Below are 27850 nucleotides of genomic sequence, written 5' to 3' on the forward strand. Positions count from 1 at the left end.
GCCACCAAGGATCAGTAATAAAGCACACGAAATGGTCGTTGAGCAGCCAAAATAGATGGTATCAATTCCGTGCACAAATTGCTCACTTTCTTTATTCACAGATGTTCCTATCAGGCTTTTGCTTTAAATCTTTTATACCAACTATCTTCACAGAACATGGTAGAAGAGAAACCATAGATTAAGTGAACTCCTAAAGTTCAGGCATGGGGACAAGTGGCATACTGACAGCAGGACATTGAGGGAGGAGACAGAAGAATAGGGGAAAAAAACCCACAAAAAACATGATGCCAGACTCCAGGATGTTCCTGCACCATTGGGTACAGAGTAGACAGCTCTGGCCTTCTCAGTGGTCTTTGAAAGCACCACTGTGACAATATTCAGGGCCACAGATCCATGAAGTCATTCAACTGGAGGGTGTTTGGTGACTATTTGAGTTGTCAGTGATAGATACCTAATTAACTCACTTAAGCAAAAGGAACTACATTGGCTTATTTAACTTAAGTTCAGAGTAAGGGGGCTTCAGGAACTGTTGAATTCAGGTGGTCAAGCAGGGTTGTTGGCAATGTTTATTTTATATACATATATATGTATAAAGATGTATAGATATCTGGATGTATGTAACTGATCTCTGTTCTCTGTGTTGGATTTCTTAAGCAGGCTCCTCCCTTTATGGTAGCAAGGATGATCCATTGGATGATTGCCTGAAGCATAAATTTTAAAGTTAATAACTGTCAGCACTTCTACAAAAAACCCAGGATTGAGTCTTAATAGCCTAGTTTGGGTGCTTGGGTTACATGCTCATGCATGAACCAAATACATAGGCCAGGGGGATTGAATGGTCTGATTGGCTAGGCCTGGGTCATGTGCCAAAGTCACAAATGAACTGTGTGGACTGACAGAGGGTAATGAGTGGTTTTCCCAAAGAAAAGTAAGAGCGCTGTTAGCGCAGTAGGCAGAAAAAGATGTTTACCATAAAGGGGTCTCATGGTTCACTCAGCTCAAATCCCTTATTTTAGACCAGAATTCTTTTCAGACTCAGAATAGTTAAGTGGCTTTTAGATGCAGTTAGGTATTTAAATAAACATGGGTGAAAGTATTTAGTGCAATTTTGGGCACATAGTAGGAGCTCTATTAAAATGGTACTTTTCTTCCTATGCAGTTACTAGCTGTAAGGACTCCTCTCTTTCCTCCTCTCCCTCCCCAGTGCTGGGGCGCTAGCTGAGCCCTTCATCCTCAGGCATAGCCTCTAGTCTTCAGCAGCCCGTGGTCTAGCAAGGAAAGGCCTGTAGGCCTCAGAGCTCTCAGCCCAGTATGCTTTCCGCTCACAAGGACGGCCTTGAGAGATTGAAACCCATAAAATTCCATTCAGTGCACTACGTTAAAACATGCACACACACAAACAGGCAAGTGTATGATTGATTTCCATCTCGAGGGAGGATAAGAAAGGAGAGAACCTGTTATGGGTCAGGCTGGGTTGTTGGTGTTTCACACACTGTACATGCCCTCAGACCTCACCGTTGGCAAGGAGGTATAACGCACCGGTCTTACAGAGGCAGGGAGAGAGGGAAGAGAGATTAAGCAACTTGCCCAGTTCACACAGCTACTGTGTGATTCGCTCACATTTCTCATCAATGTTGAGAATATGAGGTAAGGGGCACAGAAGCCAGGTGGGTAAATTAGGAAAAAAGCTGGTCCTATGGTTTACCCAATTCCAACTCTGCATCTGAGGAATAAAGGAGTAAATGCAAGGGAAGAAAACGAAGAGAAGGCAAAGTGAAGAAACTTAAAAAAGAAAAGGTCAGGGTTAAGATAGTTTTGGAAAAAAGTCAGTTCTGACGGGTGTAGGGGAAGGCTCCCTGTCAGCCACTTTTCTCCACGCTGACTCATTAACCTGCACATAGGTTGTATGTTTCTAACAGTTTAATCCATCTCCAGCTAGATGGAAAGCCAGAAGCTGAAGCCAGGCCCAGAGCTCACATCTCATTTTCACTACTTGTTAAAACTGTGTCGTCTTAGGCAAGTGACAGTCTTTCCGTGGTCTTTGATTTCCCTGCTGTAAAACAAGGGGATAGTAATACTAACTTCCTGAAGAGGTTGTTGTGAGCATTAAATGAGTCATTCTAGGTGAACTTCTCAGATCAATGCCTGGTACCTAGTAAGCCTCCTGAAAAAGTTAAGCTCCTGCTCCTTCTAGAATGCAAGCCCCACAAAGGCAGAGATCTTTGTTATCTTCTGATTGTGTCCCTAGTGCTCAGAATAGTACCTGATGGGCGCACAGTAGGCACTTGATAAATATTTGTTGTATGAATGAATGAATGTAAATATGGTGAACCCTGAGCAATCTCTGAAGACAAGGTATCTTGTGTAAGCAAGTTTCTAGAGTTTTTATTTGTCTTGGTCAAAACAGGAGCCCCACTGGTGAAGACAGAAGAAGGGAATGAGTCCAAGTAAGGGGTGGAGAGCCTTTTTTACCCCCTTAGGGGGCAGGAGAGCTCTAGGTCGGCTGTAGCTGTTATTCCCCCAAATTTACCTGTATCATCTCTAGATCTGAGGGTGAAATGGCTTTCTGGGGCCTTTGAGCTCTGACAGTGTGGAAATCACTTGGCAAACTTTTTTTTTTTTTAAAAGATTTACTTTTATTTCTCTCCCCTGCCCCCCGCCCCAGTTGTCTGTTCTCTGTGTCTATTTGCTGCATGTTCTTCTTTGTCCGCTTCTGTTGTTGTCAGCGGCACGGGAATCTGTGTCTCTTTTTGTTGTGTCATCTTGCTGCGTCAGCTCTCTGTGTGTGCCGCACCACTCCTGGGCAGGCTACACTTTCTTTGGCGCTAGGCGGCTCTCCTTACGGGGCGTACTCCTTTCGTGTGGGGCTCCCCTACGCGGGGGCACCCCTGTGTGAGGGCACTCCTTGCGCGCATCTGCACATGGGCCAGCTACACACGGGTCAAGGAGGCCTGGGGTTTGAACCGTGGACCTCCCATGTGATAGGCGGACGCCCTAACCACTGGGCCAAGTCCGCTTCCCTTGGCAAACGTTTTAATGGCACTCCTGATGCCTTGAGAACTTCCGTTTTGTTCCTCTTCTCTGGGATTTGTTTAATAACCTGTGCTGTCATCGAAATTCCTAAAACAATGGCCAAATTTTCTTTCTAGGCTCAGGCTGCATGAAGAAAAGGTTATTAAAGATAGACGACATCATCTCAAAACGTACCCAAACTGCTTTGTCGCAAAAGAGCTGATTGACTGGCTGATTGAACACAAAGAGGCTTCGGACAGAGAGACGGCAATTAAACTCATGCAGAAATTAGCAGACCGGGGCATCATTCATCATGGTGAGTTGAGAGGAAATGAAGGACTGAATCTTGTATTTCAGATGCGAACCTACCCGTTTTGTTTTTTTTTCCACTGTGTTTCCTGTGGACTTCTCCCGAATCACATTGCCTTCCTCCCTCCAAGAGGCATTTAGGCTTATTTCCATGCCTTTGTTTATACTTTTCTGTCTGTGCATCTCTAAGCAGTGTGTCATATCATTTTACATGTTTTAGGCATTATAGAGATGCATTATCTATTCTTCTGTAACTTGAGCAGCAAGCTGTTTGTGAGATTCATCCTTGTTAATAGTATATCTCTAGTTTGTTCATTTTCACTGCTCTCTAGTATTCCATTTAATATGCCATTATATATTTAATTATTCACCTATAGATGGACATTTAGGTTATTTCAAAGTTTTTGCTTACTCACAATGGTTCTGTGAACAGTCTTGAACATGTCTCCTTGAAAACTCTCCCCTTTGCATATGTTATTTTTTCCCATGGACTGGAAGGTCCTTTCTTACTGCTTTTGCCCAACTTCTATTTATTCTTCAGGTCTCCATTTACTTGCAAACTCCTCAGGTAGGATTTCACACCCCAGAGCCAGATTAAGTATTCCTCCTTTGAGCTCCCTCCACAGCCTCTCCTTACGTCTTTCCCATTATTACAATGTGTATGTTGACATTTCTCTTCCCCTCACTAGATTGTAAATTCTTTGAGACCGATGCCTGTCCCAATATCATGCTCAAAGAGTTTGTATAATGAATAATGAATTGAATTTTGTTACCTTATTAATAGATAATGATGATGGTGATGGTGATAGTTAACTATACTAAGCACTTACGCTGTACCAGGAACTATGTTAAGTATTAACTCATATAGGAGATGTATTAACTAGTAGATATTTGTGTGCTTAAGAAATTAGGTGGTGAAACAATTCTTCCTAGTATAAAGCTTACAGAAACTTCTATCACCTTCTGACAATGGAACTGTGGATAGGACAGTAACTCATTCAATGCAATTCTGACTCCAACTACCCAGAGGTAGGCCAGGCTCCACAGGGTAAGGGCCATCTTTGATAAGATTACCCTGCAGGTTCCAATTTGCAAGTTTGGGGCCCAGGCCACTGGCACTTCTGACCAACTGGCTGCAAATTCAAGGGTTCCCACCACCCCTTTGGGTCTGATAATTGCCTAGAACAACTCATAGAACTCATGAAAGGTGCTATGCTCAGGATTATTGTTTGATTATAGCAAAAGGATATAAGTAAGAAGTTAGGCACCATGGTGGGAATCAATGCCCAAGTGGTTGAACTCAATCTTCAGACCCCTAATCACTTAACTGGTCTTTCAGGTCTGGTCAACCCCACCCTGCCATCTCATTAGCATATGAATCATCAGGGCGTAGTCCTGAGCCCTCCATGAATAACCAAGGATACTCCAGTCATGGGAAAATCCAAAGATTCGGAGGTTCCCTCCCCAGGAACTGGGGAGAAAGACCTACCAAGTTTTTTTTAAGCTACAGTTAGTGCCTTATTTCACTTGAGTAATTCACTGAGTGATTTTTTTTCTCATTGACCTCTCTGATATACTATGTTTCAGTGTGTGATGAGCATAAGGAGTTCAAGGATGTCAAACTCTTCTACCGCTTTAGAAAGGATGATGGCACCTTCCCACTGGACAACGAAGTGAAGGCCTTCATGAGAGGACAGAGGCTATATGAGAAGTATGTCACATGTGAAATCCCTACTCTAATCTTCACTTATAGAGAGAAGCAGGGCCATTTCAGTCTTTAATCATATTGACTTCTTTCTGGCTGTTCTGCATGGGCTGATTACGTAGCTATTTTCTCTTTGCCAGAAATTAATATTAAATTCTTAATAAAGAATTTAAATAGCTTTTTCTGTATTTAAGTTGATGTAACAAAACTCCAGAAACAAAAACCCAAAAGGATGGAGTTGGATGTTTGCCTTCAAGTGATGTGGATGCCCTTTTCCCCTTTTAAATACTGTTGTTGTATAACTTGGAGGTGTAACCTTGTAAATGCCTAGAGAAGTAGTGTCAAGTACAGGAGAGGTTCAGTCTGGTTCAGTCAAGAGATGAATAGTGAGAGAATATCAGTGAGCAGGATGAATGAGAGTAAGAACCTTTAGTTCTTTTGAAGAGATAATCTACTGTAGACAGGAGTATTGGATTAGTGGATCTTTTTTTTTTTTTAATTGTATTTTTTTGGAAGATACATAGATCATAAAAAATGTTACATTAAAAAATATAAGAGGTTCCCATATACCCCCCACCCCCCCCCACCCCTCCCACATCAACAACCTCTTTCATCATCATTGTGGCACATTCATTGCATTTGGTGAATAAATTTTGGAGCACTGCTGCACCACCTGGATAGTAGTTTACATTGTAGTTTACAGTCTCCCCCAGTACCTTCAGTGGGTTATGACAGGATATATAATGCCCTGCATCTGTCCCTGCAATATCATTTAGGACAACTCCAAGTCCCGAAAATGCCCTCACATCACACTTCTTCCCTCTCCCTGCCCTCAGCAACTACTGTGGCTACTTTCTCCACATCAGTGCTACAATTTCTTCCAGTGCTGGAGTCAGAATAGTTCTTTGGTAGAATACCAGTAAGTCCACTCTAATCCATATCTTATTCCTCCATCCTGCGGACTCTGGGATGGCGATGTCCACTCCACCTCTATATCAAGAGGGGCCTTAGACCCACACAGTTGATTTTTTTCCCAGGGCAATCCTTAGAGCAGGGGAAGCAGGAGCAATGCCCCCTCCCCGCTCTCCTTCACTTGGGCTGCCTTTCAGGGCTTCAGGAGTTGAAAAATACTTATCACATAAAAGAACCTACTCTATGATATGGGAGGAGGGGGAACAGGTGGTCAGATTAAGTAGTACATGGTTAAGAGTTCATGCTTTGGAGGCCTGGTTTTGAATTCTAACCATGTTAAACTTGTCAGTTGACCTTTGTAAACTTCAATGTCCTCATTTGTGAAATGGGAGTAATAGTATCATCTTTGTCCTACTGCTGCTATGAGAATTAAAGGATAATCAAGTATTTAACTGTTAGCTCAGTATTTCCCACATGTAGTAAGACCCCTCAGGTAATAGCCATTCCAGGTATTAAATGGCATGATATTGATGACTGTCCTTGATTCCATCCCTCCTGAGTTGTGTTTTGTGCTCTTATCCATCCCAGTTCTATTCTCCTGAGCTTCTGGAGCTGGTCTTGTCTAATCCCTTAGTGTCCCCATATGTACTAGTTCTATCACTTGCTTTCTGTCATACTGAAGTATAGGAAATCCCTCATCTCCCTGACATAGGTGAAAGGAATTCATAAACATATCCATTTATATATTGAGTATGTAAGAAAGAAATCTTCTTCTGGAAGAAAATAAGGCTTACCCGATTGTGGAAAAGTAAAGAATTTATTCTCAATCTTGCAAGAAGGGGCACACAACCAGAAAACGTGGCTGGTACACCGAACAAAGAAAAATGACACAATTTATACCCCTAAGCCTAGCACACAAGCCCTTCCTCTTTTTCTCCATAGATTAGATACTTCAGAGATTACAGCCTATCCAAGAAGTCTAACTTTCCCGTGCAAGTTTTACAGTTTTTGATTAACTGCTTCCCCCATCACATTCCAACCATTTTAGCTTTTACCTGCTCCTTTTACCAAATAAGGAATGGGATTTAATGCTGAACTGGTATTGACTTAGCTCTTTCTTGTGCATCCTTTTTACTGGTTATAGGACTGGCTTAAGCTGGTTTCCTTAGTTCCTGCTAACCTGGGAGTGGGAGATTGAGGCAGTAGGCTGCCAGGTTACATTAATTAACATTTTCTTCATTTGTGTGAAAACTAAACTGAACTGATCTCCATTTCTTAAAAGTATGTGTATTTTTGTTGCTGTTCATACCTTCTAGAATAGAGTCTTACTCCAGCCCCATCTTCTATTACTTCTTCCCTCATATCCTGCATGCCAGTCTCACCAGACTGTGTGTCTCTGGGTAGTCTAAGCTTCCTTTCTGCCTTCAGACCACTTCATTTATTCATTAAAATTATTTACTGAGCACTGCCACATCTGGCACAGTTATTGGCATTGCATTGGAAACATACGTGAATCAAAGCTAGACAAAATCTCTGCCGTCGTGGAGCTTGCGTTCTAGTTGAGGCTGACATTAAAGCAATAAACATGAAGATGCAGGGGAGGCAGATTTGGCCCAACAGATAGGGCATCCGCCTACCACGTGGGAGGTCCAAGGTTCAAACCCAGCGCCTCCCGACCCATTTGATGAGCTGGCCCACGCGCGGTGCTGATGCGCGCAAGGAGTGGCGTGCCACGCAGGGGTGTCCCACGCGCAAGGAGTGTGCCTCATAAGAAGAGCTGCCCAGCACGAAAGAAAGTGCAGCCTGTCCAGAAATGGCGCCACACACACGGAGAGCTGACACAACAAGATGACGCAAGAAAAATGAGACACAGCTTCCGGGTGCCGCTGACAAGAATAAAAGCAGACACAAAAGAACACAGTGAATGGACACAGAGAGCAGACGGGGGGGGGGGGGGGGGGGGGGGGGGCAGGGAGAGAAATACTGAAAAAAAAAAGGTGCAGTGTGATATTCCACAGGTACATTTTAGCTGGGGGCAGGAGGCAGGGAGGCCATCCCGGAAGAACTGACATTTGAGTAAAGCCTGAAGCAAGTGAGCCGAGAGGAACCCTGGGCAGGACTTCCCAGATAGGGAGCAGCAAGGGTAAAGGCTTCCAGGCAGGAATGTGCTTGGCCTGATGAAGGAGCCCAGAGCACCTGCTGTGCGGGAAGTGAGGGGGGCAGGAACAGGAGATGAGTCAGGGCCAGATCATCTAGGGCCCTTAAGGCCCTGGTAGGATTTGAGGATTTTCTTTTCTTTTTTTTTTTTCATGTACGACAGATTATTTACTAGCCCTTAGGATTCTCCTTTAAGTGTAAGAGGAAGCCACTGGGGAGAGGAGAGTGGGGAAGCGACAAGCTGGTGTACTTTTCACATTTGCTGCTCACTCTGCCTAGACGACACAGCCCTCTAAGCCCTCTCTAGCTCATCCTGATTCCTCCTGGCTTCACGTTAATCGTGACCTCTGGGAATCCCTCCCTACCCCCTTAAGGCTCAGTTAGGTGCTGCTCCAGTGTGTTGACCCCCTCAAAGAGCTGTATTAAAACTTCTTTGTTTCCTGCAGCAAACTCTAAGCAACTCAGGGGTAGAGGCAGCTTCGTTCTTTGTATCTCCTGTGGCTGCACACATGCCTTGCAGATTGTAGACAATAAATATTTCCTGAAAAGAATGAACAAACTGATCGCTGGACTAGCTGATCATTATTGCTCTGCTTTGCCCGTCGGTGCAGTTGACTTTCTTATCATTAGTGTTCAATGTCTCATTGTCCAAGTAGATTTATTTCTTCAAACTGCTTCTGAGATTAGCACTGGGAAAAGTCATTTGTTAAGTAGTTAGCCTTGAATGACCTAGCTGCTGCCTTGAAAATCTTGGCCCCTTCTTTAGGTTGCTGGAACATGCACAGGTCAAACGTTGGGACTTTGGGACTTGATAATTCATATTAACAATTTGATCAGTTATGGTAATGTGTCCACTTAATAAGCTTTATGTATTTCCTTTTTTAGGCTATCTTTTCTCCTAATCTCAATATATACTCTTATTTTATTAGTAGTATAAGTTTAAAAAATGAATAATTGGTTTTGTTCATAGTCCTTCCTTTCAAGTATTTTGTTTATTTTAATATCGAAGTATTTTCCTACATTCTTTTAGTCAGAATCCTTGTTTAGGATATCTCTAACATTTGTGAAGGAAGGTCTCCCAAAACATTGCTTTCCTTTTAAAATAATCACAATAGATAATATTTGTTGATTGCTGACTTTGTATCAGACATCCTGACTAATCCATTTTCTTTCATCAATATAACCCTCCCCCTGGTTAGAGTCTATCATTGTCCCCACTTTATGGATGAGGAAAATATGGCAAGGAGAGGTTAAATCTCTCCTTGAGAGGTCACCTCGCTAGTAAATAACCAAGCTGGTATTTAAACTCGGGAGCCCAGAGCCCAGGCTGGTTGCCACTAAGTTATCATTAAATCCTTCCCACTTCATTTTAATGGGGATTAAATGGAAAGAAATCAATTTTTACTTCAAAATGTTGTGTACCCTAAAAGGTAACATGAGGTTAATGAGCTATCAGGGTGTGGGATTTTCTGTAAAGGTTTACTGAAAACATGCCAGGATTTTAAAGTAGACATTGTCAAAGGAGAGCAAAATGCTTCTCTTTCATAGTAAAATCTGCATGGTGTTCATTAGATATGTCAAAAAACACCAGTGCCTCTTCTGTGTGAATTAAGCTCTCCAAGCTCTTCTACTAGATTATCTCCTGCATCTCCTTACAAAATAGATGGGCCTATGTCATCGCCCCCATTTTCGGAGGGAGCACCCAGGACCCAGAGCAGGAGAGTGAGGTGTGTGTGCTGGTGACCTAGCCTGAGAGGACAGGGGCGAGACCTGGACCCCAAGAGGCGGGCGTTGAGGCTGGCGACCCCTGCGCCACCTCGACCGGCGGCCGCGGCGCTGGCGGCGCAGTCAGTGTTTCCTTTGGCCTTTCTTCTGCTTGTTTGCTCTGTGTTATTAATAGGACTTTGTGAAACTCCGTGGCTTCTGGCTGAGGTTTTGCTGAACTGCGCTGATTTTTGTGTACCTGGCTTTCTAACCCGTGGCAGTGTTTCTCCGTCTGCTGTTTGGTGGGGCAGAGCTACATCTCAATACTAAAATTTAAAGAATTCTGCCACCTCTTTGTATCTATGCCAATCCAGTTACCTTAACTCAGAAGTCCTCAAACAATGCTAATTAAGAAGGCAGAAGCTGGCGCTTTCAAATTACCCCAAGGCGACATAAGTAAAAGGGGAGCTGGTAAAGTGAATCCAGTTGCAGAGTGACTGGCGGTGGGTGAGGGCTTCGGAGTCACACAGCCCTGGGCTCAAACCCCAGCCTCATGACTTGCCTGCTCTGTGACCTGGAACAGGCTGCTTAACCTCTCTGATCTTCAGTCTTATCTGGAGACTTGGAAAAATTGATGAGATTAAAGGAAACTGGGCCTGTGCGGCACTTGGCACAGAGTGAGAGCTCCAGGTAGGTCAGCTCCTGCTGTTAGAGTAATAAATAATAAGGTTAATAAATGATGCCTACCATTCTTGTTTTATCACATTATTTTAAGAAGCAGCCTAGTGTAGTGGCTGAGAGCCCAAGAGCCAGGTTGCCTGGGCATGCCTGGCACCATGCGTTGGGGCAAGGGGTTTCACCTCTCTGTGCCTGTTTGCCCACCTAGTTAATGAAGCTACTGATTGTACCAATCTCCTAGACTTCTGGGAATTAAATGAGCTCCTATGTCCGCTGCATGTAGAACCAGCCTGGAAGAGAGTAAGTGCGTGTGAGTATGTGCTATGACTCTCATCCTCCTGTCAGCTGGAGGGGAATGTTAGAAGGAGGGTGTGTTTTCACTGACAAAGGGTTAGATGCGAAGTACCAAAAACCTTTTGGCTTTTATAAAGGGGGTTTATTTGGGGTAAAAACTTAGTTCCAAGGCCACGAAAAGTCCAAATCAAGGCACCATCAGAGATGTAGCCTCACCAAAGTCAGGTGCCATGTGTTGAAGCAAGATGTCAGGACCTGCCTGCCTGGTCTCTACCTTCTGCTCTGGGTTGTACCGTCTCCTGGAGCTCGGCTTGGGGCAGCCAGGCATAGGGCTCTTCTCTTTCTGGGCCTCTTGGGTTGCTCCACTTTCTTCCTGATTTCAACTACAAAGCCATTAGGCTCCCTGGGGCCTCAGCTGTTTTAGCCTTCTCCTTTCTGTCACATGGCAGGATCAAAAATAGCAGAGCTGGCTTTTCCTGTGTCTGTCTGCGTCTTTCTCTGTGTTTCTGTTTTTTATCAGACCCAGCAAGGGGGTGGAGACTCAACCTGTCCAATCAAAAGCCCTAAAGCAATCTTATCAAGTAATCTGATCATGTTCCTCTCCACTCAATTTTATGCCACCAAAGGGTATCACACTGTGAGGAACAGATTAGTTTACAGACATAATCTTTCTCCTTTTGGGATTCATAAAATAATTTCAAATTGTAGGGTGGACTTGAGAATTGAGGCCCAGACTGTCGTTTTGAGGAATTGATCTAAGCAAGTTCAGGGCAGATGCATATTTGTCCGCAAGCACCGCTCAGCATGCACTGTGACTAGTTGGTGAATAGAAGATGCAGATAGGACATAGCATCTCTCCAGGAGGGACTTAGAGTTTCCCACTTACTTTTGCACAAGAAAATACCCCAGACACGCAGTACACACATGGAAGCAATGTTCTCCCAAATAGTACAATTTTTAGTTTGCAAACAAAGCCTTTGTAAGCAGGATAAATATCCATAGCTTAAAAGAACAACAATGAATCTGTTTACACTGTCTTCAGATGGTGGAAGGTGTTTTGGATGCAGTTCCAAACTGCAAAACCTGATTATCCTTCCGCAGCTGGCAAAATAGCCCTCTTTAAGAAAAAAAATTGAATTCAGAATTATCAAATGCTTTATATAGTGGCATGTAGAATGAATTAACTATAAAAGAGGATACGAGTATGAGGTACACATGTGATACTTAAACTAAAAGTTGAATGCACATTTTAAACTAACCTTGGTTTTCTCCAGACTTGGAGAGGAGAGTTCTCAATTCTAATTTAACCTCCTGTCTTAATATGGAGTTAATTCCCTTCTAGGTCTGGTTCATGTAGACAAGAGTCTTGATTTTTTGCCTCAAGGGCCTTGGCTTTCTCAGCAGCAGTAGGAGTCTATTATCTTGCTTAGGCTTTTAGACCTCATTGAAGAATTAGTTTAAAGTGCCCTTGTGTCATTCCATCTCTGCTGAGTCCCACTACTTCCTTTCTAGTCTCTCCTTCACAGGACTGAAAAGAAATAAAAGGCAGAAACTACATCCAAAAGGGCAAAGCCCTTCTGTGTATTTTATCTTATCAGAGGTTTCTCTGCCTTGTGCCTCTGGGCTTTCTGCTGCTCCCTCCCAGTGCCTGGCACAATAAATATTTGTTGAATGAACAAAGAAAGCTGCATGCTGTGATTGCTATGAGCTGCTGAGCTTGCCCCGTGAAAGAGCTACAGAGAACTTGCTTTTAATAATAGGCAACAGTTGCCAGACGTTTACCTGATCTTGCCTCTTTGGAGTTTACAAAGCATATTGAACATTAATTTGTTTGATCCTCAGTACAACTCTGTGAGTTATACTCAGGAGGCATAATTAATCCCATTTTGGGGAGAGACTTAATGGTTGACATAAATCCTAAGGCACAGAGCTGGAGTTAAAAAATAAGTAAATAAAAATGCTTTCGACTACATCTGGTTCTATTTCCAGTATAGAAGTGCCTTTCAAACTAAGATCCCAAATTCTGCAAACTGATTCAAATCTTAGGTTCAAAAGATATTTTAACTGTTTTTCAAACCATAATAAAACACTTTCTAAAATATTATAATACGACATTTTCACATTCTGGAGAATACTAGTATGTTTACTTGTGCTGCCCATTAATTAGTGGTTTCACAGAATCTTGGAATAAAATATTTCCTGCCTTTTGGATTTATTTGAAGAGTGTCTTACGATTGCATTGTAAATGGCTTAAAAATTGTTACCTTTTGCAACTGTTTATCTGTGAGACTCAGGATGATTGTGATACTGTGTAATTAAGGTCAAGAACTGTGAGGAGTCTGAGATTTTACCCTACTTGCAAGCTAACCAGTTTGTCTGTCACCGTTTCATGGATGCTGGGAGGAGACACAAGCCTTCTGGGTCAGATTCATAGCACAGTTTATTACTTGGCAATAGCCGTAGCCAGAGCATCATCATTTTCTTAAGCTAACTCCCTGAACCTGATTATCAGAGGGCAACATGATAAGGGCTAGGTAACACCTTCACACACTGTCGTTTGTATTACAGGAGAGGAACTCCAAGCTTGGAGAAGCCAAATCTTTTATAGTGGTCTGCCAGCAAACCTGCCCTCTGTCCCAGAGGGAGACATTATCTATATAATACTGAATAGTAAACAAACTTGTCCTTTTGCTCCAGAGAGAGACATTATCTTTATCTTCCAAGTCTGTTCACTTTGCAGACATTTCCTGAAAAGATAGTCTGGAACAAAAGATGTAAATGCTTTTGTTTGCAAGACATGAAGAAATGACAGAGACCCAATGAGAAATGTCTCCCCACACCTAAAAATACACAGATTAGTTGATCATTGGGGCAGCAGTAAGTACCTTCACCACTCCTCATTTTTATATTTTTGTGTTAATCAAAACTACTTTATAAGTTTCACTGTGTAATTTTTATAAGTATTTCATGAGCATGAAATTTAGAAATGAGATTCCCTATAAGTTTTATTTGAGAAAAGAAGTTAGGTACTTAAAAGTTTTTAAAGTACGTTATTTTTAAAGGTCCATCATGTCTTCCCCCGGTATTTAAAAAATTTTTAGAACAAAAATTTAAGTGGTTTCCTTATTCATGTGCAACATTTTATAGAATCACAGGAAATGTTTTACCTAGGACTTTATCCTTTTTGGTACTTGTAATCATTGTCCCCTTTTTTTAACTGAAAAATTTCTTTAGGGAAGCAGGTGTGACTCAAGTGGTCGAGCACCTGCTTCCCAAGTGGGAGGTCCTGGGGTCGGATCCTGATGCCTTCCTAAAAAAAAAAAGGCAAAACAAATGAAAAACCAACTCAGGGGAGCCAATGTGGGAGCAGTGGGAGCACTGGCTTCCTACATAAGAGGTCCTGGGTTTAATATCCAGTCCCTGGTACCTCAAAAAAAATTTTTTTTTTCTTTAGAGCAGGCACAGTTGTATGTCTCTCCTGACAGGTTATACAAATTTTTAGTAATTTGCCCATCATGGGTTTAGGGACTAAAGAAACTACATAAAACAAACTCATTGCTTTAAAAGAATAATTTTAAATATCAAAGAAAATTTTATACTTCCGTAAATTCCAAATGACATCTGTAGCTAAATACTGTCTGATAAAGAATAAGTGCAGTTTAAAGTATGTAGAAGAGTGCACAAGTGTGTCAAAGATAAATGGCCCTAATTCATCTAACTTTGTTGGCTCTCTGATCTTTTGCAGCTGCAGCCTGGGCCTTGCAGGAGGGCAGGGCCATTTCTGGAGCCAACCTCATGGCTAGTTTGGTCCAGCTAGCTGAACTCGGCCCATTTCCCTGGGCATAGAATCAGCTAGTACTCTATGCATTTGGTTGTGCCCAGGTACTGGGGAATGAGGGTAGTAAAATGCACCTGGATACCCAGACTTATTGGAAACACTAAAAGGTGGGGGGAGTGGAGGGGAAAGGATGTAGGCAGGCTTATCAGTACACTGGCAAGCAAGAGAAAGACAAAAACAAGGTGGTTTCTGTACTGTTAGTGAGATGTGGTGGTTTTTTTTTAAACAAATCATTTTTATTGATACATATTAAGCATACAATTCATCTAAAGTATACAATTAGTGGGATTTGATATAATCACATAGTTGTGCATTAATTACTTCATTATTAGAGCATTTTCATTATTTCAATAATAATAATAAACAAAAAACAAACAAAACTCTTCACCTCTCAATCTCTCTATGTTCCCCTGCTGTACAGAGCTGCTATTTCTATTCTTTTTTTAAATTTATTTTAAACATTTAAAAAAATTTTATTTATTTATTCCACACCCCTCTCCCCCCATGTTTGCACTCACTGTCTGCTCTCTGTGTCCTTTTGCTGTGTGCTCTGTGTCTCTTTAGGAGGCACTGGGAACGGAACCTGGGACCTCCCATGTGGTCGGTGGGAGCTCAGTCTCTTGAGCTACAACGGCTTCCCTATTTTTTTTTTTTTAAAGATTTATTTTTATTTATTTAATTCCCCTCCCCTCCCCCGGTTGTCTGTTTTCTGTGTTTTTTTGCTGCGTCTTGTTTCTTTGTCCGCTTCTGTTGTCGTCAGCGGCATGGGAAGTGTGGGCGGCGCCATTCCTCGGCAGGCTGCTCCCTCCTTCGCGCTGGGCGGCTCTCCTTATGGGCGCACTCCTTGCGCGTGGGGCTCCCCTACGCGGGGGACACCCCTGTGTGGCACGGCACTCCTTGCGCGCATCACCACTGCGCATGGGCCAGCTCCACACGGGTCAAGGAGGCCCGGGGTTTGAACCGCGGACCTCCCATGTGGTAAACGGACGCCCTAACCACTGGGCCAAAGTCCGTTTCCCCGGCTTCCCTATTTCTGGCTATTCTTGCACAATTATTTATCTATTTATCTATTAAGCAATTTTACTGAGATGCATTTACATACTCATATGATCTATCCAAAGTGTATAATCAATGGCTTTTAGTATAATCACAATGTTATGCATTCATCACAAAAATTTTTAGAATTATTTCATTACTCCAAAAAGAAAAATTCCACACCCCTTAGCATGTCTTCCCTAGCCCTACATAACCACTAATCAAATTTCATCTTTTTAAATTTTGTTTTTATATAAATGGAATCATACAATATGTTACACAATATATTTAGTTCATAGTAACACAATCATACAGTATTTGTCCTTTTGTATCTTACTTGATTCACTCAACAATGTCCTCCACGTTCATCCTTGTTGTCATATGTTTTACGACTTAATTTCTTCTCACAGCTGCATAATATTCCATCGTGTGAATACACCACAGTTTATTTATCCATTGATCGGTTAATGGACACCTGGATTGTTTCCAATTTTTGACAATCATGAATAACGCTGCTATGAACATAGGTGTGCAGATATCTGTTCATGTCACTGCTCTCAGTTCTTCTGGGCATATACCCAGCAGTGGTATTGCAGGGTCACATGGCAAATCTATATTCAATTTCTTTAGGAACTGCCAAGCAGTCCTTCACAGTGACTGTACCATTCTGCATTGTTAGGGAGATATTTTTAATCAGAATTCTTGAAGAAACAGCAGAGTAGGTCTAAAGATGCTGCTGCTGCTGCTGCTGCTGAAGGCAGCAAACATGGGGTGTCTAGCCTGAACTGATGCTTTTTGTATGCCAAAAGCATACAAAAAGCTTTGCATGTATCTTCTTACTAAAAAAAAAAGTTTCCTTCCAAACCAATAGGATAAATACTGCTATTGTCCCTTTGACAAATAAGGAAATTGAAGCCAGCCAGGTGAGCTAACTTGCCTAAGGATACATAGCCAGAAAGCATGGGAACCACCTTTGAACCCTAGTTTCCAGCTCTAGAGCCCATGATCTTAACTATTTTTCAGTCTGCAGCTTCAGTCCAAGGTGGTTAACAGTGATGAACACCACTAAATAATGGTAAGCAGTATACAGCTTAATAAAACTTTTCAAATGGACCTGAAACAAGTGTCTGCCTCCTGGCTCCTGACAACTCCTTGGGTCAGGTTTTAGAAATCCCATGGTCCTCACTGTTTCCTGGTAATGCCACTCCTCCACTCCTGTGTAATACATGGCATAATATAATACGGGGCAGTTTGTTAACAGGCAGAACAGGAGACAGGCCAGCTGTGCTTGTCAGAAGTCACCAGGCATTGATTGTCATCTCCAGATTTCTTGTTCCTCTTTATTATTTAGAAATGCCTTGAATTAAAGGTAAACAGGATGCTGCCTGAACAGTGGACTGGATTCATTGAGACTGGAGATTGACTGGTAGTGGTGACTTCTGCCAGATTTTCCTAATCCTGTGTAATTGCAGGGCTATGAACCAAGTTTCTGTAATACTGATTTTGCCAATCTTTTCTCTGTGGTTGTCAACTTGGTTGGATGGGAAAACCTTTTAATATTTCTAGAGTTGGAGAGACATAGGTCAGACTTCTTTTGCTACTTATTAACAAAACATTCAACTTTCTGAGTCTCTGGGTTTTCTTCTGTAAAATGGGAAGAAAAGAAAATACATGCTTCATCAGCTTGTTGTGAGGATAAAATGAAATAAAGCTCAGTGGAGTCTCATCCGGAGTCTCATCCAATGCAGGGCATATTATATTTCTGCTGTATAAGGAAAAATGCATATTGTTAAGGGATCCTTGGGTTACCCAAGTTGCATAAAAACATATACTTTCATACACTAGAATCACAGTCAGCATGGCAAGATGCTCGACCTGTGTTCTGGATGCTCTTCCAGATCCACTCTCTATCCTTTTCCAGCCTGCTGGATGCCCCAGGAGCCTCAACTATGTGGCTGCCATCAACAGGCTCTATTGCTCAGCCAGTGGGAGGCAGCAACAAGGGTAGGCTTACGAGAGGATAGTGAGGCCCCGGTATTTACTCCTCTGCTCCTGTCAAACAGGTTCCTCTCTATGGCTCTCCCCCTTGGGCTCTGGAAACTGCCCCTCCTTACTCTTCAGGTCCAGAGGTATTGCTGCCATCCCAGTATTCTAGTCCAAGGAGCTTCACCATCCCTTTTTGTTTCACTTGACACTGTTCATACCTTTATTATAAACTGCCTTCTATTAGCCAATTTGTCCATCCTCTTGTTTCCTGCTGGATCCTGTGAGACAGACCAGGGAACTTGTCTCCCATCTCTTGAGGAGACAGGCAGTCAGAATTGCCCACACTCTATAAATGGAAAATTCACATTCTCTTTTTTTTTTTTTCCCCTGAGTCAGTACCATGTATGATGTGATGGCTGAACTTGGCACATGGTATTCTTAGTAGACACTATTGTGTGAGTATGGAAGATAACTGAGTTATTATGAATTATCTTGGCTCCCCTTCTCCCTTCCTTGTGGTACCCTGGGTTCTAGCACAGCAGCCATCTCTCCAGGATGATTGTACTTCATGCTTCAGTCTCTCTAGCTTGACTATAAACTCTTTGAGGACATGGACCTTCAGGTCTTATGCAACTTTGGTGCTTCAATGTCTAGCACACAGCAAGTACCCAGTAAATGTTTGTTGAAGAGATGAATGGATAAATGAATGCATGTTTTAGCAAAGAAGTCAATGGGCAGCCCCTTCTTTCCTTTCCTAAGTTATAGAGTGTCCAAATGTGAATAAAACTAGCAGTGGAGATTTGCTGGTCTACGGCTTCTGTATTCATGTTTGCTGGTTGTAGGTTCTAGTCATAAACATTCAGAGAAGAATAATTATCATTTTCTGAGCACTTACTGTGTTCCAGAGACTGGTAACTATTTTTCATACATTGTTTCATTTAATCCTCCCAATACCTCTGTTTACAGTAAGGAAATACATGTGAGATTGGCTAAGTAACATACTTTAAACCCTCCAATTGCTAAAGTACGATCCTCATCAGAAGTTGTTCATAAAGCAGGCTCCTCACTGTCCCACACTCGGCATTTAAAATCAATGAATTTTCTCGCAGTGGACCTGCGGAAATCGAATGTCATGTCCAGCATGCCTTCAATTCAGTGATTCTAGCTTACATCTAGTGTCGGTTTATTCCATCTTGAAGAGATTAAGAATCTGGAGTTTTTTTCTACAGAAAATAGTTCCTGTTTGTTTTTAAGTGTTAAGATTCTAGAGTGAATGGAACAAGGCATATGGGGAAGAGTGAGGCAGTGCCAAAAATTCTGCCACAGGAGAGGAAAAAACACACAATGCAGAAGATGAGGGAGGGCACTTCTGAGAGAAGGGACACACATTCTGAGCCAAGAAAAGTGGAAATTCGTGGAATGATAAATGTGGAAGGGGTGGCTAGAAGTGTACAGCTCAATAAATTTTCATAAACCAAATATACCTGTGGAACCACAACCTAGACAAATAGTACTCGTTCTCAGTGTTCTATCATGGCTTAATATCATAAATAAAATTAACTTTTAATTATTTAGTTTAATTAAAAATTGAACTTTGTCTGTTTCACCTCTTACCTGCATGCCTCTACTTCCCAGACGCTTAGAGTTGATTGCTCTGGCCAATTAGGACTGTTGTCCAGCCATTACAAGGGTCAGTTCTGAGGAATGTGTATGTAAGTGTTTGCATGTGTAAGTGTAGTCAAGTATATCATTTGATTGGTGCCACTGTGTGCCAGATAATTGGCTAAATACCTTATACAGACGAGCTCAGATATCTACAACTGCATTGAGGAAAATTTTATTGTCCTTACTACATAGGAGAAGAAACTCAGGGTCATGCAGTTCAACCACAGCTTGGAAATAACAGTACAGAAATTCACATCCAGGACTGTTTCCCATTGCTGTTCCCTCCCCATGAGAGCTAATAGGCAAGAGCAGAGAAGAGAGTCAACCAGATCATCCCCAGATTCCTTCTGTGTGGCACTGAGGTACTATTTTGTACTCGTAATATTTTCTTCCTGTCCTATGACAGATGGATTCGGAAAGAACTGTCAGGGTGCCCTGTCCCTCATATTTCACTTTTGTAGACTGTTCCCTTCTCTCTAGTCCTTGCTAAGACTTGCTGGGTCTCTAAGCATCTGCCCAAACCCCAGTGGCTCCAGCTTGCCAAGTGCTTCTTTTTCCCACCTTTCCCAGACTGAGGTGAGCAACTGGCCCTTTGGTGCCAATTACCCGCTGCTGGTTTCCAGCTAGTGGAGAAAATCAAGGGAAAGAAGAGCAGTCTCCAGTTTCCAGGAGCTTTGCCTGCCTCTGCTTCCTCCCAGTCCTCCAGAGTAAGTGGACTCTTGTCCTGTATTCCCACTGACCAGCGGGAGGCAGGGTGTCCAGTAATGCGGGACACATTGGTTGAACTGAAACAAGATGGCTGGAATGGAAAGTGCAGATGTGCCTGGCCATTATCACACAAAGCAGGATAATCATGCTGTCCTCTCGGTTATTCTGATCAACACTCCTGTGCTCAAGAGTTTTTCCATGGTTCCCTGTGTCCTGCCCAATTCTGAATCGCCACTCTCTCTCTTGCACACCATGCCTTGTCCTTGCTGCTCCTTGCTCCTGCACCCTGTATCCTTTCACTGTCTCTCATGGCCAGCTCCTGTTTCTTATTCTTTTCTTTTTTGTTGGCACTCAACCGCTGAGCCACATCAGTTCCCCTGAGTTGTTTTTCTCATTTGTTTTTCTTGCTGTTTGTTTGTTCAAGAGGCCTCGGAACCGAATCCCGGACCTCCCATTTGGGAAGCAGGTGCTCAACTGCTTGAGCCGCTGCCACTCCCCTCCTGTTCTTCTTAACTTGGAGCTTGATGGCTCCCTCTGGTAGATTTATCTATTTTTTCCCCTTGCTTCCCTTTCCTTCTCCATACACTTTTACCTCCATTGTGGTTTTTATCTATCTGCCTTGCACATAGATGTTTTAATTTCTGCTTCTTTCATCGGATAGTAAGTAATTTGAGGGAAAGGGCTATGTCTTTCAGTATCTCCCAGGACATGAAAGATGCTCAAAAAATAATTATTTAATGATAGATGAAATTATCGAAGTAGTGATTTTAAACCTGTTGTATAAGAGGGAATTTTATAATTGTATAATGTAAGAACCTGCTGGAAAAGAGAGCAGGGGCTATTACACTTCCCTTTTCACACCACTTGCTTGAATATGCAGGGCAAAGTGGTCTCATTCCCATGTGGTTTGTTAACCCATGGAAAGGCAGTCCCTATTTGGTATTGTGTTCTGTTTTTGCTTGATCACTCCATCTTATCCCTTTTAAAGTTATTCATTTTATTTCCCCTCGTTCACATTGTCTTCAGTTTTCCTTTATCACTTTGTCTTACCCCTCCTGAATTTATTTACTTTCCTCCCTTGTTTTTGGTAGCAGATCCTTGTTTTCTAATAATCATGGAAGCATCCCAAATGAAATAATAATCATTCTTTTTAAAAAGGAGTCTTTCAATATATTTTGGAACTCAGCTTCCCTGACAGTTGTTTGAAAAGACTCACAGAGGTTTGAATTGTTCTGAATTGAAAAATAAGAGGATTTGTCCTCTCTCTTGCTTGTGTAATTTTATAGCTGTGGAAATATAGTTGAATTTAACCTTTTAGGACAGCTATGGCCTTGGAAACTACCCTGGCTTCCATCTAAAACTGACTCACGTTCTGAAAATGACATTTGAATACAACAATGCAAAAAAAAAAAAGTGAGGAATGTGAAAATTACTTCAGTTCCAAAATGTCAGTCTCTTCAGAGCATAAAACCCAGCACTCAACAGTTCTCATTTTCATTTGAGGAAATGTAAAAAGCACACAAAGAGAAAGGGATATTATCCATCAAAGTCAAAACGCTCTCCATTCCTGTTGCCTGTGGTATTCTTAGTTTTCAACCAAGTAGTCAGCAAATATTTATCAAGCACCTAATGTTTATCCTGGGCACAGTTTTCTAGGAAATAAAAACATTTAAGACAGGGCATCTGTGGAAGAAGGGAAGATGTGAATGAGGGATAAAGATGAGAATGAGTATGTTCTAGTCAGTGTATAATATGGAGACAAGTGAAGGAGGAGGGTAGAGGATACTTATTGGAAAACAGTGTAAAATGCTCTTTTTCCAGCATGCAGTATTTTTACTCATGTGTATTAACTGAAGAGCTTTCTGTAGACTATTTTCAAAACTAATTATTATGAACATTGTGTCAGTTTGCCCATATAGCATCTGTTCTAAATTAAGAGCTAGTATTTAAAAATACCAATGCTCAGGTAAGTATTTTTTCCTAATTAATACTTTCTAAGCACATAAGTCAATGGTATACTTTCAAAACTATATATTATAAGTATACATCTAAATACATAATTTATACATTGGGAGCTAGTTTATTATATATCTGTATTAATATAAGCATTTTGTCAGAAACCAGACATCTGGTTAAATATAAACTTACTTGTTCTTTAACTTCTTTATTAATGACATTTTCCTGTAGTTACAAAAGTAGTATCTTTGTGGAGAATTTGAGTGACACAGAAGTCTTTTAAGAGAAAAGAAGAATCACTCCTAAGCTACCCCAGAGGTAACACTTTTAATATTTTGGTGAATAAATTTTTAATTTTTAAAGCCAGATAATGGTTATCATATATAGAGTTTTATGTTTTGCTTCTTAAAATAAGTTGTCATTATATTAACACATGATTTTTTTTTTTTTAAAGCTTTCTCTCTAAATTCTAAAACATATTTTTGGCCTTCTAGTATCATAGGTCATTTTGACTCTTCCCAGCTCCTGCTCTTGTAGTACACCATTCACATATGTTCCCACATTATGTAGGGCCTCAGCTCTTTTGAAATTTTTTTCAATGTGTGAGGAGATTGCTATCAGCTTGTTTCTATTCCTGAACTGGCCCCTAAATGTGGCAGTTCCTTCTATTGTAATGCTGCCTTCCCCGCGGGTTAACAGTGAATGTGGGAAATCTGACTCAGATATAGATTCAGGAGACCGTTGAAATCAACTCACATGTACAACTGAAATCTGGTGTGTACTTGGAGGAGATAAGCATTTATTAATGCTTAACAGTTTCTAAGGTATGTGACTTTATGTCAGGATTGTAGGCCAATGCATGACAATTTAGGGTAAACCTAGATCTGTTCCATAAAATGTAAGATGTTTCCAAGTATCATCCACACTTCTGATTGTTAACTAAAAGGAATGATCATTCTTGTCTATAGAAATGCAAGCAGAATCTCATTTGTTTTGCCACATGGAACAGGGTTTGACTTTTATTAGTAATGGCTCCATCAATAGAACTTTAGTAAAAATATCAACAACAATGACAGTAATGGTTAAATTGTATTCTGTGTTTATGGTGTGCCAGGCATTGTACTTTAAGCTTTATATACATTATCTCACTTAACTGGGCCCACAACTCTCTGAGAAGAAACCATTTAACAGATAGGGAAGCAGAGTTATGTAGCTAGCAAGAGAACAGAGTTAGGATTTGAAGTCAGATTTGCCCAACTTTAGATCTCACACTTTTAGTCTCCCCACTACTTTAAGCAAAAAATATATATGTATTAGATAAAAAGAGACAACACAAAACTGTGAATATAGAAATTGTCCTTCAGCTTACAAATGACAATAAAGCCTGTGATAGCTAGTCTCCAAAGATGGCCCCCAACATTTACATTCCTTCCTTTATGCATACACTGTTCTTCCCATCAAGAGGTGGACCTTATGTCCTCTTGAATATGGTGTGGATCTCTCACAGACCAATATAATGCGGGCAAGTGACATTTTGGAATGACCTAGGCATTAAGAAGTCCTGGCTTGGCTGATTCATTTTTGACAAGGATGCTGTGGCAATTTGAGATTTTTTTATGAATCCCAAAAAGCGAAAAATATTTGTTAACTAATCCATTCCTCTGGGTGTGATACCTTTGATTGTATCAAATTCAGCTGACGGGCCTTTGATTAGATTTCTTGATAAGATTGCTGTGGGACATTTTATTGGAGTAAGTCTGGTAAGGTGTAATTCAGGTTGAGTCTCCACCCTCTTGCTGGGTCTAATATAAATAGAAACTCAGACACAAAAAAGAGAGAGACCTCTGCCATTTTTGATCCTGCCATGTGAGGAGGCTCAAACAGCTGAGTCTCTAGGGAGAGATGAGCCAATTTCCATATAGCTTACAGCTGAACTTGGGAAGACAGCAGAATAGCCGATGATCTGATATAGGAAGCCCTCAGAGATAAGCCCTGTGCCAGTTTACAGCTGAAAGCAGAAGCAAACAGGTGCGGTCTGAGAGAGGAAACCCAGAGTGAGAGCAGAGACCAGCCAGAGATTGCCCACCATTTGCTTCAACATGTGGCAGCTAACTTTGGTGAGAAAGCTTCTTTTATGGTGCCTTGAGTTGCACTCTTCACAGTTTTGGAACTGTAAGCTTTTACTCCAAATAAATACCCATTATAAATGCCAACAGATTTCTGATACTTTGCATTGGCTGCCCTTTGGCAAACTAAGACAGATGCCAAGACATTTCAATGGGAGAAAGAATAGTCTTTTCAACAAATGGTGCTGGGGCAACTGGATTTCCACATACAGAAGAATGAAGTTGAACCCTTACCTCACACCATATAAAAAATTGACTTAAAATGGTTCATAGGCCAAAATCTAACAGCTGAAACTATAACCTTTAGAAAACAACATAGGAGTAAATCTTTGTGACCTTGGGTTAGGCAGTGGTTTCCTACACATGACACCAAAAAGTGTCTAAAGAGGAAATAAATAAATTAGATTACATCAGAATTTAAAAATTTGCCTACTATAAACAGTAGCATCAAGGAAGTGAAAGACAACCTGCGGAATGGGAGAAAATATTTGCTAATCATATATCTGATAGGGAATTGCATTCAGAATATGCAAATACCTCTTAAAGCTGAATAATAAAAAAGCAACCTAATTTGAAAAATAGACAAAGGATTTGAATAGACATTCAATAGTCTATTGAATAGTGTATTTAATAGATACACAAATGGCCAATAAGCACATGAAAAATGCTCAACATCATTAGTCATTAGGGAAATGCAAATCCAAGCCACAATGAGATACCACTTCATACCCACTAGGCTGGCTATATTAAAAAAGACAGACAACAACAAGTGTTGGTAAGGCTGTAGAGTATTTGGAACTCTCATATGTGACTTTTGGGAATGTAAAATGGCACAGCCACTTTGGAAACAGTCTGGCGGTTCTCAAAAAATTAGGTACCATATGGCCCAACAGTTCCACTCTTAGGTACCTACCCCAGGAGAGTGAAAAGATGTGCACATACACACTTGTACACGAATGTTTGTAGAAGCATTATTCATAATAACTAAAAAGTAGAAGCAACCCAAATGTCCATCAAATGATGAATGGATCAACAAAATGTGGTATATCCATGCAATTGGATTTGATTTGGCAATAAAGAGAAATGAAGTACTAACACAGGATATAACATGGATGAACCTTGAAAACATTATTCTTTTATATATATATATATATTTATTTATTTCTCTCCCCTTCACCCCTACCCCATTGTCTGCTCTCTGAGTCCATTCACTCTGTGTTCTTCTGTGTCCACTTGCATTCTTGTCAGTGACACCAGGAATCTGTGTCTCTTTTGTTGTGTCATCTTGCTGCGTCATCTCTCCGTGTGTGTGCCGCCACTTCTGAGCAGGCTGCACTTTTTTTGTGCAGGGCAGCTCTCCTTACGGGTTGCACTCCTTGCACGTGGGGCTCCCCTACACGGGGGACACCCCTGCGTGGCTTGGCGCTCTCTTGTGCACATCAGCACTGCATGTGGACCAGCTCATCTCATGGGTCAGGAGGCCTGGGTTTGAACCTTAGACCTCCCATGTGGTAGGCGGATGCTCTATCAGTTGAGCCAAATCCACCTCCCAACATTATTCTAAGTATAAGAAGTAGGTCACAAAAGACCATATGTAAATTACCAGATTCCTTCTATATGAAATCGTTAGAATAGGTAAATCTATAGGGACAAAAAGTTGACTAAGGTTAGAGAGGTTTAGAAGAATAAGTAATAACTGATGATGGGTATGGCATTTCCTTTGGGGTGATGAAAATGTTGTAATATTGATTGTAGTGATGGTTGTACAACTCTGTATGTACTAAACAACATGGATTTGTACACCTTTAGTGGGTGAATAGTATGGTCTATGAATTTATATCTCAGTAAAGCTGGGGGAAAAAATCCAGCAGCACCTGCCCCCTCCCCCTTGGAGCCCTGCGTCACTGTGTCTCATGACCAGGCTGCATCATGGGGAGAGAGGCTACATGAAGGAGCACCAAGGGGCCAGGTACCTAGCCCTGGCCACAGTCCAGCTGTACTTGCATGACTGACTGCAAGCTAGAGTGATAGAGGAACTGCCCAGCTGAGCCCCAGGCAACACAGAATAGTAAGATATAATTAAATGGTGAGTGTTGTAAGCCACCATGTTTTGGAGTGGCTTGTTGCACGGTAAAAAATCATTGGAACAAGTGTAGGTCGGATTCTTGCTTCAACACCGTAGCTGCGTATTAATGCCGAAAACCAATGACAGGATTTTTCTTAAAAACAGGAACCTGCACGAGACAACTTGATTATAAGAAGATGAAATAAGGAAGAGCAAACGGTGGTAGGGCATGTTATAAATGACAAGCTGAACTAATCCAGGCAGGCCTGCCAGCTGGTCCCTTTTCTAAAACGCACATTGGCAGAAGCAGCTAACAGCCACTTGTCCAGCAGCCACCAGCTACTTAGCAGGAGCTCTAGAGGGCTGGCAGGTCATGTTTCTAGTTAGAAGAAGTGACACAAATTAACCCCGTCCACTTGTCTTCTCCACACCCAGAAAGGAAAATAACTGAGCTGGAAGGGGCAGGGTGGTTAGACACAGGGATGAATGCCAGGCATCTGTGTCTGTATGTTAAATGGAGAGTACAAGAGTATCCCTGATTCACCTAATCTCCACACCTAAACTCCACACAAGGGGGTTCTTTTTAATATTCACTTGAATAATGATGTATAGCAGGGGAATGCATAGAAATGAGTTTCATTTTTTCTTACAACGAATGTTTTTTGAGAACCTACTGTGTTAAAAAACAACTGTGAGCCAGTAGACAGGGGCCCTGCTTTCTAGCTAAAAGCCAAGTGCAATTCCATCAGAATTCTTAGAGGGAACTTGCAGGAGCCCTTTAGAGTGGTACATGATCCAGATTACATCCAGGTCGAGAAGACGTCTTAGGTCAAGGTTGGAAAAAAAAATCTTAGAGGAAGCTTTGCCTATGGCTGGAAAACTGAGGAGGCTAGTTTCTTCTTTGTTTTCATTGCAGAATACTGTATGCATGGGCCAAAAGAAATAAAGAAATGGTATTCCTTATTTGGGTGTGCACATGGGCCCTTTATTTCTTCTAGATGCTTATCACCAGTGCAGGCTCTCAGGTTTAGCTCCATGTGCCTTTATTCTATACAGTTTTTTCCCACTATCTTCCAGTGTTCATTTTTCCTTCAGTAGCTTCTGAACTGCAAGACATATTTCTCTGGGGGGGTGGGGGCGGGAGGAGGTTTCACATCTTTTCACCTCTATCCTCTGATATGAATGTGTTTCTGTTATCTATTCCTGTAAAACAAATCACTTCAACACTTAGTAGCTTAAAACAACAATGATACTGTCTCTCCTGATTCTGCAGGTTGGATGGGTGATTCCTGTACTGGCTTCTTCTGGACCCACTCATAAAACTGCTGGAGAGTCATGTGGGCTAGAAGGTCCAGGATGGCCTGATGCACACATCTGATAGTTGGTGCTGGCTGTTGCCTGGGCCCCTGTTTTCCTGTATGTGGCCTCTTCTTCTCCAGTAGACTAGGCTTGCTTCTTCACACAGAATTCTCAGTGGCATTCCAAGACAGCTAAGACAGAGGCTGCCTGGCCTCTTAAAACTTAGCCTTGGAAGTTCTATTATGTCACTTTTACTGCATTCTGATGGTCAAAGCAAATCACAAGGCCAGCCAGACTTAAGAGAAGAAGAAATAAATTTGACATCTTGATGGGAGAAACAGTGAAGTCATATTGCAAAGATGCATGAGAACTGGGTGTCCATCATTGAATATAATCTCCTC

The 27850-nt window shown here is 41.6% G+C and overlaps 1 protein-coding gene across 1 annotated transcript in view; it reads left to right on the forward strand.

Moving 5' to 3' along the window:
* DEPTOR (DEP domain containing MTOR interacting protein) overlaps positions 1-27850 on the forward strand; it is a 159108-nt gene that overhangs the window by 40478 nt on the left and 90780 nt on the right. Inside the window, exons 2-3 of the mRNA XM_004480741.4 lie at positions 3150-3328; positions 4909-5032. Of these exons, the coding sequence (XP_004480798.2) occupies positions 3150-3328; positions 4909-5032 (303 nt within the window). The remainder of the gene's footprint in view (positions 1-3149; positions 3329-4908; positions 5033-27850) is intronic.

The sequence above is a fragment of the Dasypus novemcinctus genome, chromosome 14 (assembly GCF_030445035.2).
Source record: "Dasypus novemcinctus isolate mDasNov1 chromosome 14, mDasNov1.1.hap2, whole genome shotgun sequence".
Lineage (NCBI taxonomy): Eukaryota > Metazoa > Chordata > Mammalia > Cingulata > Dasypodidae > Dasypus > Dasypus novemcinctus.